At 39.1% G+C, this 12,293-nt stretch overlaps 1 protein-coding gene across 2 annotated transcripts in view; it reads right to left on the reverse strand.

The window, feature by feature from the left end:
• The window catches only part of myo3a (myosin IIIA), a 390,102-nt gene that overhangs the window by 208,455 nt on the left and 169,354 nt on the right, over positions 1 to 12,293 (reverse strand). For both annotated transcript variants that reach the window (XM_039753913.1, XM_039753915.1), the window contains 2 exons: positions 3,166 to 3,265; positions 221 to 337 (listed from right to left, as the gene is read on the reverse strand). In XM_039753913.1, coding sequence (XP_039609847.1) covers positions 221 to 337; positions 3,166 to 3,265 — 217 coding nt within the window. The remainder of the gene's footprint in view (positions 1 to 220; positions 338 to 3,165; positions 3,266 to 12,293) is intronic.

Consider the following 12,293-nt stretch of genomic DNA (forward strand, 5'->3'; position numbering starts at 1 on the left):
TGAACAATTAAACAAGCAATATAGAATGCAACAATACACAAAAGTCAATTTCTTGTAATACATCATTAAAGCTGAATGAAAGTTAGAATAAACCAACAGTATACACAAAATAACCACAAGGATCTCTGCTTTTATGTTAACAGCAATGATAAAGTTTAAGTTAATGATCTTCAAAGGAAAGTAGCTTTAACAAATGGCCCCTGTGGACCTTCCTGCCAACCTGAGGAGTGTAGAGATTCATCTTCTGGAATGGATTGACTGCGATGAGAATGTCTCCCACATACGTATAGATCTGCTCTCTGGCATAGCGCTTCTGTAGTTGATCAGTTACTGTATTCTGGTAAAGGAGGAGAGTGCATTTCATTTATTTTTTACGCTTTCTATTTGTTTAATTCCAAATCAAATGCTTCTAATTAAATTGATCTTCTCTAGCCACTAACAATAAGTATCAACAGGAAAACATTACTAATATAACACAAGTGCCTTAAAAAATGATAAGGGACGTGGTAAAAGTTCTAATTACAGGCATTTTTATTAACCTGCACCATTTATGTAAAGAGACCTAACAATGTGCTCAGACCCCTTCACTTTCTGAACACTTTACTGTGTTGTAGATTTCATTGTATATTGCTAAATTTGCCATTTTTACCGACAAATCTATACTCAATACCCCAAAATGACAAAACATTTTCTCAGAAAGGTTTACAAAGTTATTAAAAATCCAAAAGTGAAATCTCTCATTTCTTTAAGTATTCAGACCCTTTGCTGTGGCTCAGATACCTCTTGTTTGCCTTAATGCCCCCTAAGGTGTGGAGTCCACCTGTGGAAAACTGAATTGACTGGACATCATTTATGGGGGCACTTGTGTATCTGTGTAAATAAAGTCCAACAAGTCACACTGTACATCAGGACAAAAACCAAGCCATAGAGTCCTACAAACCTTCAGTAGACCTCTGCAATCACATTTTGGTGAGGCATAGACTTGAGTCAGGAGATTATTCTATTTCTAAAGATTTGAGTGTTCCCAGGAGACCAGTGCCCTCAGTAATTGATGTTTGAGAACACCAGGACTCCTCATTGAGTTGAGAGTCTGGCAAAAGTACGGCTTTGGTTAGAGAGATGACTGAGAATCCAATGGTCACTCTAACAGAGCTTCAGGACCCCCTGAGATGGGAGAACCAGTCAGACAGACAACCATCTCAGCTGAACTCCATCAATTAGGCATTTAGGGTAGTGCGGCTAGAGAGAAGCTACTCTTGAGTGAAAGGCATTTGGCTGTTTAAAGGACTCTGAGAGCGTGAAGTAAAAACATTCACTGGTCTGGGCAGAACTCCAAGTGCTACAGCCAGTGAAGACCAGGCACTGCCCATCACCTGCCAACCCCACGGTGAAGCACGGTGGTGCCAGCAGCATGCTATGGGGCAGGGACAGGGAGACTGGTCAGAACTGAGTGCTCCAGAGGGCATACGACATCACACTGCAATCACCGTTTACCTTTCAGCATGTTGAATGAAATATAACACTGGCCAAAACAACTACAAAAAGTTAAATGTCTATTTCTAGCCAAATTTCTATTCTATCTAAATCTCTGTTAATTTATAGAGTTTTCAAAAATTTTTGAACATGTAGTGTTTTTCACAAATATCTCTGTAATGACATTACTCATTATTTCAGAATCATTAACCATATACCACCATAGCTGGATATTAATATTTTAATTAAGCTCAATGAGCTATGAAGTATCTATTTTTATCATAAATTATTATTAATTTATTTTTTTTTAATTGTGGCAAATAACACAAGGTCTCAAAGGGCTATCTATCTATCTATCTATCTGTTATATAGTGCCTTTCATATCTATCTATCAATCAATCAATCATATAGTACATTTCATATCTATCTATCTATCATATAGTGCCTCTCCTATCTATCTATCTATCTATCTATCTATCTATCTATCTATCTATCTATCTATCACACAGTGCCTTTTAAGACATCCATTTGTCTATATATCTTTGATATGACATGTTTATCTCTGGCTTTTTATCTCTATGCATACTAATATACCATAATGGCATTAGAACCTGACATTGCCTGGGTATATATAAATGGATTAAAGCTGTCTTTTTGAAATTTAAAATGGCTAAACAGAACCTACAATAAGAAAAATAAAGTACTCTTAGACAAAAACTGTATTTCAGGAAGTCAATTAAATTGAATTGGAATAAAATGATTCAGGAAATGAAAAGACACTCAGTCTAATTCATGGCTACACAGAATGGAGGAATATTTACAGCAAAAATAAATAGATAAATAAATAAATGTATTGTGATATTTCACAATAAAAACACAATGATATGTGAGGAAGAACTTATTTCTTCATATAATTGTTTATATATTCCATTTTTGTATGTAGACCAACACATGTTAAAACAATTACATTTTAAAATATACTGATGCTTACATAACTAATTCATTTGATGACACAAATAATTATAGATAGATAGATAGATAGATAGATAGATAGATAGATAGATAGATAGATAGATAGATAGATAGATAGATAGATAGATAGATAGATAGATAGATAGATAAACCATATAAGATAGATAGATAGAAAAGAAACCATTCAACATGTGGATGGACAGACACTCTATACTAATAACAGTTAACTATGAAAGAGGCAATGTAAAGACAGATAACTTGATAGAAACAGCACTCAATAACAGACCTATAGATTAGACATTATCTGATAATAACCTGCCAAGTGAAAGGCAAAAAAAGAGAAAAATGTTAGTTCATTTACTGCACATAAGTCAAAAATTTAAACATAATAACTTAAAATCTGATGCATACTCAAAATATTAATTTGACTATACAAATAATGATAGATAGATAGATAGATAGATAGATAGATAGATAGATAGATAGATAGATAGATGTGCAAGGCACTATATGATAGATAGATAGATAGATAGATAGATAGATAGATAGATAGATAGATAGATAGATAACCTTTGAGACATTGTGTTATTTGCCACAATTTAATAAATAAATACATAAATTATAGATACTCATTAGAAACATCCTACTAACAATTACAATAAATAGATCAACAAAACAGAATACAGTATAAAATAATTAACATGGAGTCCAATTTCTTACTTCGTCAAGTACTTCTAATGTTGCTAAGTCATCCACATAGTCCTGGTTGGACTTAAAAGACTTCATGTAGCTGTCTTTCTTGGTGTGAATTCTTTCATGCCTGTGAGGAAAAAAAAAATAAAATGTTATGCATAATATATAAAACACAAGAGGTCTGTTCCATAGATAGTTTAGAATTACTACAGTAAACCTTACATTTATTCAGATACAGTGTTTGCATTCAGTACAGAATTAAAACTTCACATACTTGCCGAATCTTATGTAAGTTCTACAAGAAGGAAACTCTTGGAGAACAATTTTAAATAAACACTTCATTAGTAGATGTTCTGTTTAAAAATTCTAAAAAGCTAAAAAATACACAAAAGAAAATAAAAAGCCCTCATAGTCCCCCCCACAGCCATCTCCCCAGTTCCCTTCTACAGCCACCTGCCCTCCATGTCTACTTTGGGTTTATTGGTGGATTGCTACTACAAAGAGGCTTAGAGTTAATAAGCTGAAAGAAATGATTTGTTATTTGTATTCAGTCACATGATACATCGAGGTAAGAGTTGCTAAAAATAATAAACATTGCAATGTAAACGTATTATTCTGAAAATTCTTTAGTTTTTTAGGCAGGTGGAATTTGAAGGAGCTTTGCTTTCCAAAAAAGGTCTTCATCACTACTTAATATTGAACTAAATTATTGTTAATATATCTATCTTGTAGTGTCTTTCCTATCTATCTATCTATCTATCTATCTATCTATCTATCTATCTATCTATCTATCTATCTATCTATCTATCTATCTATCTACATTCAAAACTTAATCTTAAATAATATAAAATAATATCAATTACATAATTTTTTCCAGCAAAAACTGGTAAAGAGTTAATTTTCCTACAGTTCCAACTTCAATTCAAGCAAGTATATCATTTTAGTATTACTTATTTACATTAGCACATTTTTAGATATATTTTGCTATCTGCCATTCCAGTTCAGATTTTGAAGAAATTAATTCATGTCGTCTACATAATAACTATGTGTGGAATGAGACATAGAATCCCTTTAGCTAACATACTGTGCATATTCAACAGGTCTTAAAATGAAGAGCATACAGTATAATATAATCAGTGTTGATGGAATCAAGTCAGGCAGGCCAGATAATGATTAAAGCACTACAAGAACCAGATCAGAATCGAGAGCTGTTTAAATCTACTTTTGAGATTAATATAAACAGTCAAGCCATTGTTCTTTTAATAATAAAACAGTACACACAGAGATGTGATGGGGATTAATTTTTATTTCTGTTTCAGTGCATCTTTCTACCATAACACAAGTCGAGTATTCAGAGCAGTTGACAGAGAGGCTCCAAGTGCCTGTCAGGAGGATCACAGTAGGCAGATCATCACTGAATGGGACAGAAAAAGTTGCATTATAAGAAGGAAAAGTAGCTCAGGACTCAATGGCTATCAGAGAGCACTCAAACATCCTAAAGACAAACTTTACAAATCCACTTCCAAGCATGGGAGTTACTCAAAGACAAAATCCAGAAGAAACACCAATGACGGCTACGGAGACCCCGAAGTCAATAAAATAATAACAGAAGTTTTGTGCAAAATTCATACATCTCCATTAAACATTGTCAGACATTAAAAGCTAACATTTCCATGATTTGTCCGATGCAAAGGACTGAAGGTCCAGTTTTAGTCAATGATGGAACTTATTTGTAAAAATACTGCATATACTGGGAACAGAAAGCCTCCCCATTGGACTAAGGGGTACAGGAGATAAACGAACAGCTCTGGCTTGTATTACATGTCTCCACTAACTTGAATGCAAAGTCCAATTATGTTGACCATTAGAGATAGACACCTATAATTAGTGTCACACATGTGCCCACGGGAGGCAGCTAAAGGGCTTGAGTAAGGGCAGTTCCGAATCAGACTGGGATGTGGCAGAGTACCCTGATTCTTTTTCTCGCTTTCCTGCAGACCATTCACGGGAGATTTAACCTGGCCCTCTTGAAGTCACTTCCAGAACCGAGCCTATGGAAGGAGACCTTGCCGGCTGCGGCCCCTGTGATGTCAAGTCTGGGCTCGAACCTATGGCTGAAGACCTTCATGAGCCTGACCCCTTTGATCTCACTTCCTATCTTCTCCTTTAAAAGCCTCCCCTTTTCCCTCTTCCCTCGTATTTTGGACTCAGTTTTGTGCACATCAGTGCTGTGTAACATATCCACGACTTTGCAGCCAGGATACCAGTTATAAGGGTGGCTGCCCCAAACCTTGCTATAGCTCTGTGTGGAGTTTCTGACATTAGGCATACAGTATATAAACGAAAGACCTGTGTGTGTATGTGTGTATGGAGATGGAGTTCGCTCTGCTCACGTTCAACCACAGCCACTTGATGGTGCATGCATGCACTTTTATATTTTTCCGGCATTTGTGCTAAGGACACAGGTGAAGAGACACAACGTTGAAATGAAGCAATCGGCGCGGCTCAATGATGTGCAAGTGAAACACCTCAGCAATGAAGGGGAAGACTTTCACTAGTGTTTTCACTAAAAACATGGTCTACCTGGAGGAATTTTCTCAAGGCAAAGATTAATAGGGCTCATACGCCAGTGATACAGCTAAGATATGGTATCGCCAAGTGTCTCTTTACAAAAGACATTGGGGCAGCAAGCATGAGATGGCTCCACATCCTCTGCACTGAGTCATTCTTAAGAGTTGGCTGATGCCTCTTCAAGTTCACAAATGTAGTAAAACTGCTAGGGGGTCTTGGGGTTGCTTTTTGCCCCGAAGACTGCACACAGCTAATAACATAACATAGTATAGTAAGGAGACCAGGGATCATATCCTGTGGTCCACCCTGTGTAGAGTTTAAATGTTTTCCTTGTATCTGTGTAGGTTACCCCCAGGGCCTCCAGTTTCCTTCCACTGTCCAAAGACATGCAGGTTAGGTGATTTGGTGACACTAAATTGCCCCAATCATTAGAACACTCTAGACGAGAACAGGCCATTCAGCCCAACAAAGTTCGCCAGTGTTATCCACTTATTTCCACCAAGAAAACATCAAGTCGAGTTTTGAAAGCCCCTAACGTCTTACTGTCTACCACACTCCTTGGTAGTTTATTCCAAGTGTCTATCGTTCTTTGTGTAAAGAAAAACTGTTAGTATCGTGAGTGTGTGTGTGTGTGACTGTCCTGTGATGGGCTGGCACCCTGTTCAGTGTTTGTTTCTGCCTTGTGTCCTACGCTAGCATGGACTAAGTGGGTTAAGAAAATGACATGACATAATATAATATAATGTTGGAGCAGGAGTTTCCCTTCCTACCTCATGGATTGAGTGGAGAATTGTCGCTGAAGATGTGGAGTTTGCATGTTTTCCCAGTGATCACGTGGATGATGAAAACTACTTGTCTTTAAACACTGACAAAACCGAGATGGTAATTATTGGAGAGAGTAATGCTGATCGCAACAATATTTTGTTGTCATTTAACTCAGTTTGAAGCACCACTAACTTTACCGAATCACCACACAATCTCGGAGTTATCTTTGACTCTAGCATGTCATTTAAAACGCACATTACAAAGTTGTCCAAATCAGGTTTCTTCCATCTTAAAAATATTGGGAAATTAAGGCATTTTCTAAATAAACAGGATCCTGAGAAATTAATTCATGCATTTATTTCTAGTAGGATTGACTACTGCAATGCGGTGTTCACTGGATGTTCAAACTATTCTTTATACAGCCTCCAATTAATCCAAAATGCTGTTGCAAGAATTATTACAAGAACAAGAAAATACGAACACATAACTCCAGTTCTTAAATCCTTACACCTGCTCCCGGTTAAGTTTAGGGCAGATTTCAAAATCCTCCTTTTAACATATACTGTAAATCCTTCAATGGCCTGAGGTCCTGCTTACTTGTCTGAACTTATCATGACTTACAAACCAGAGTGCACATTAAGATCTCAAGATGCCAGTCTGCTTATGGTTCCAAGAATGAATAAAATAACAGTGGGAGGTCGAGCTTTTAGTTACAGGGCCTCTAAACTGTGGAATGGTCTGCCTGCTACTATAAGAGATGCCCCTTCGGTCTCAGCTTTCAAATCCCTGTTGAAGACTCACGACTTCAGTTTAGCACACCCTGACTAGAGCTACTGATTAACTGTGCATCTCTGTTGTTAGTCATTAGCAATAAAACATAAGTAATATGATGTACATGTATTGTACTTGTAATATTTCTATTGCAGTTTTATATCGTAATGAGGACTACTTGTATTCTGTTCTGTGTATTGTGGGAGGTCATGCTTTTAGTTACAGGGCCCCTAAACTGTGGACTGGTCTGCCTGCTACTATAAGAGATGCCCCTTCAGTCTCAGCTTTCAAATCCCGGCTGAAGACTGACAACTTCAGTTTAGCATACCCTGACTAGTGCTGCTGATTAAGTAATATGATAGTTATAATTTGTTAGTAACCCTCACCTATTCTGTTTTTCTTCTTGGTACTCAAATGTGGCACTTGGTGCCACGGCCCACCTGCCAAGTTATTTTGCCTGCCTAAGGTAAAGTCATCTCTGATGGAGGATCCCAGGAATCGTCGGGTAGAGGGGACTTGTCATCAGATTGGCTGGCCCAGTACTGACTCAGCTGTGAAATAGCCAATAGGGGGAGGCAGCTTGATGACCGAGGTCTCCAGGACTCTGAACAAATCCGAATCCTATTATGTGATATCATCTATTGTTGAATTCTGCTCTGTACTTGTAATATTTCTATTGCATTATTATACTGTATTGAGGATGACGTGTGTTCTGTGTATTGTATTGTATTTACCCCCCTTCTTTTTGACACTCATTGCACGCCCAACCTACATGTAAAGGGGTCTCTCTTTGAACTGCCTTTCCCAAGGTTTCTTCCATTTTTTCCCTACTAGGTGTTTTTTGGGAGTTTTTCTTTGTCTTTTTAGAGACTTAAGGTTGGAGGTGTGTCATAAGGCAGGGCCTATTAAAGCCCATTGCAGCACTCCTTGTGTGATTTTGAGCTGTACAAAAATAAAGTGTACTGTATTGCTCATGTAACCTGTATGTGCGTGGAAGACCATTAATTATGTTGTCTGTTAGGCTTTTCTCTGAATTTACGGTCGTAATCTTCTTTATTTATTTATTTGGTTTGTACAATGCTATATACTGTATACCCAGCCATTCTTTCTTATATTCTGTAAGTGCCTTGAGCATGGGAAAGGCGCTCTATAAATAAAAGGTATTATTATTATTATTATTATTGTATTTCCTTCAACATGCCACATGGGGGTCACCTCAATTGGTCCCCAGGATGTGTGGATTTGTGTGTGTGAGCCCAGCAGTGGACATCTGCCCTATTCAGGGTTGTTTCCCACTGCTGCAGGGATGAATCAGATTAGGTGGGTATTAACGATTTTATATATGTATGCACAGTCACCTCACATAGATCATAAAAACAGGGAAGTCATTTAAAACGATAAGGAAAAAGCATCAAGCTGGCAGGATTTTCAAAAGATGGGGAACTCTATGAAATATTGCCTTCCTTACTGGAGATTATTTTACACTACATGTAGATGTTTTATCGCAGATGAATTATGAGGCCGCTGCTTCCTATCCCTTAGGGACAAAATCCTGCCGTGCCTGTGTTCAGTTCAATGCCCTGAGATTAACCTACCATTTTGAGACTAAACTCTGCTATAGCTTTTTCTTTTTATGATTCAAGACAATCAAGACATAGCTGAGAAAAACCTGAATCTTCATATTTGTACAAAAAGAGGTAAATGAAAATGTATTTTAGTTTTCAGAGCTTGACAATATTTTAAGACCTTTCAGCTTTTAATGAAGGGTCGCAAACGTGGGCTCAAGCTCTTCACAAACCTTGAAGAGAATATCAGCCCATTGTAGGGCGGCCCTCCTGCTTGCACGCATGCTGTTCCTTCACTCATCAAAGTATTCAGAATGTCGATGAGGATGTGAAAGGCAGACATGTTGATAACTTACAACGTACCTATTTGGATTTGAGATCAGTGCCCGTAGTCTTCAAGTAGGAAAAGGGTACTAACTGCCTTCAAAATATCAGAGTGACGCAAATTTGTTATTACTCTTAAGAGTGGGAGGAAATCATTTTATTCTTCTTCTTTTGGCTGCTCCCGTCTTTTTCCATATCTTCCTGTCCTCATCATCTTGTTCTTTTACACCCATTACCTGCATATTCTCTCTCACCACATCCATAAGCCTTCTCTTAGGCTTCTCCACTTCTCTGGTAGCTCTATCCTTAGCACCCTTCTCCCAATATACCCAGCATCTCTCCTCTGCACATGTCTAAACCAACGCAATCTCGCCTCTCTGACTTTGTCTCCCACCTGTCCAACCTGAGCTGACCCTCTAATGTCCTCCTTTCTAATCCTGTCTATCCTTGTCACACCTAATGCAAATCTTAGCATCTTTAACTCTGCTACTTCCAGGTCTATCACCTGCTTTTTGGTCAGTGCCACCACCTCCAACTCATATAACATACAGTAGCTGGTCTCACTACTGTCCTGTAGATCTTCCCTTTCACTCTTGCTGATACTCGTCTGTCACAAATCACTCCTGATACTCATCTCCACCACTCCACCCTGCCTGCACTCTCTTTTTCACCTTCTCTTCCACACTCCCCATTACTCTGTACTGTTGATCCCAAGTATTTAAACTCATCCACCTTCACCAACTCTACTCCCTTCATCCTCACCACTCCTCTGACCTCCCTTTCATTTACACACAAGTATTCTGTCTTGGTCCTACCGACCTTCATTCATCTCCTTTCTAGAGCATATCTCCGCCTCTCCAGGATCTCCTTGACCTGTTCCCTACTCTCGCTACAGATCACAAGGTCATCAGCAAACATCATAGTCCATAGGGAAAATCATTTATTTAATTTTCCCAATTTAGAAAACTCTTTTTAACATCACTAGCATTTGCTCCAATGAAGGCAGGCATCTCTTCACTTAATGACAGCGGACCAGTGGCACTTACATCTCATATAATGAAAACCTTCAAGAAGCTGGTCTTGGACTATATGAGTCCTCTTGTGGTAGACCACCTGGACCCACTGCAGTTTGCCTATCACACAAACATTGGCGTGGAGGATGCAATTATCTGTCTGCTCCACTTGGCTTATTCTCACCTGGACAAAGCTGGCAGTACTTTGATTATGGGTTTTGATTTCTGCAGTGCCTTCCATACCATCCAACCATCCCTGTTAAGGAGTAAACTCAGGGATCTGCAGGTGGATGAGCCTGTGGTGTCCTGATGATGGACTATCTGTTAGACCAGAGATCGAAATTGCTGATGAATCTAAAACTGTCGTTCCTCCCCATAGTCGTTGGGTTATATTGGGGGAGGGAGCAAAGCAAAAAAAACTGTGGCTACCCACTAGATGGCAGCACTGTAGTAGGTAACTGAGATGTGGCAGGAAGGGTTGCCAACAAACTGGCGATATCTATTGCGGTGGTAGTCTGAGATGTATGTTGCGTCTTGACGGGCTCAGTGAGATACGAGTTAACTCATACCTCGCATTCAAAGTGTTAAAGATGTCCCCGAAGAGTGCATGGTCGACCCAATAAATTAATTTATAGTTGAAGTCACAAAGAATGTTTTTTTCTGTTGTAAAACTGATGAATTTGCAAATTCACCAATGCTATTCAATGCAAAATTTTGTAAATTCAAAAACATCTGCTGCACACTTTAACAGAGCTATTCAAGCAAAGAATTGAACTGTCCTAACAAATATCCCTTAAGAATTGGTGTGCCAAGATTCAGCAAAATTAGTTCACTGGGAGCCGAGTTGTTTCATGTGGATGGACAGACAGACAAACATGGCTATTGCAGTAGGTGCTTTCTGAATTATACACAAGCACAACTAAAAAGATGGCTAAAAATGTCATAAATTTAATAAATAAATTTACACCATTACCTCTCTCTCTCAGCTAACCTCTCTCTCTCTCTCTCATTTCTCCTAGGGCACGAAGTAGAAAATGGCCGACAGTGGGGTAACTCGCGTTGAAATCGTAATTGAGGAACTCCAAGCACTTGATGAAAAGATTCAGAAACTCCTGTCCCGACGGAAATACCTGAGAAATCTGAAGGCCCGGCTGTTGGATAAACCGTCCTTGCCATCTGGAACCGGCGAAACATCAACCCCGCGTTGTGCCGACCTCACCCCGCGTCTCGTAGGGCGGCGCGCTGCTGACCTCGGTGGATTTCAGCTATGCAGGCGGGGGTTCAAGGCCAGAGCACCTCCATCGGCACAGGCGAGCATTTTATCTCAGAACCGGTTTGACCCTCTACACGTCCCCATTTCGCCTTCAGCACCTGGTGATGTATTAGTGGTAGGTGATTCCATCGTTAGAAACCTTAATGTCGCATGCCCTAATGCAAAATCGTTTGTTTCTTGTTTTCCCGGTGCTCGTGTCCGAGATGTAATGAAACGTGCGCCAGCAGTCTACGAGAAACACAAGGAGAGGGCAGTTGGATCAATCGTCTTGCATGCCGGCGTAAACGATATAAGGCACCGACAATCAGAAATCCTGAAGGCTGACTTCGCAGCTCTGATTAGAGACACGAAGGAGAGGACCCCATCGGCAAAGATCTTCGTTTCGGGTCCACTACCTCTCGTCAGACGATCCAACGAGTACTACAGTCGTCTGCTAGGGTTGAACAACTGGCTACAGGGTTTCTGCAAGAAGAAGGATGTCGGCTTCATCAACAATTGGAATCTCTTTTGGAAAGGCGCGTCTCTTCAAGCGTGATGGCCTGCATCCGAACAGTTTCGGCGCCGGGTCCTCTCCGAAAACATATCGAAGGTAATTCGTTTTCTTGACTATCTATCTCTGCTCTTAACCCCTTCGAAATAATACTGCTGTGCCAGGACATGATGAATGTTTAATAGAGTCTTCCGTTAAAGTTCACACCATTAATACTGTAATAAGCAATCTCAATGCACGTAGAAAACCTAGGAAATACGGCATAAACTCCAATAATCTAATTAAAATCACTATTTTAGAGGAACAATGTATTAAAACTATAAAACAGATCACAGATTAAACAAAAATATACACAGAGCGCGCTAATAATAATAATTTAGTTC

The sequence above is a fragment of the Polypterus senegalus genome, chromosome 5, assembly GCF_016835505.1.
Source record: "Polypterus senegalus isolate Bchr_013 chromosome 5, ASM1683550v1, whole genome shotgun sequence".
NCBI classification, from domain to species: domain Eukaryota; kingdom Metazoa; phylum Chordata; class Cladistia; order Polypteriformes; family Polypteridae; genus Polypterus; species Polypterus senegalus.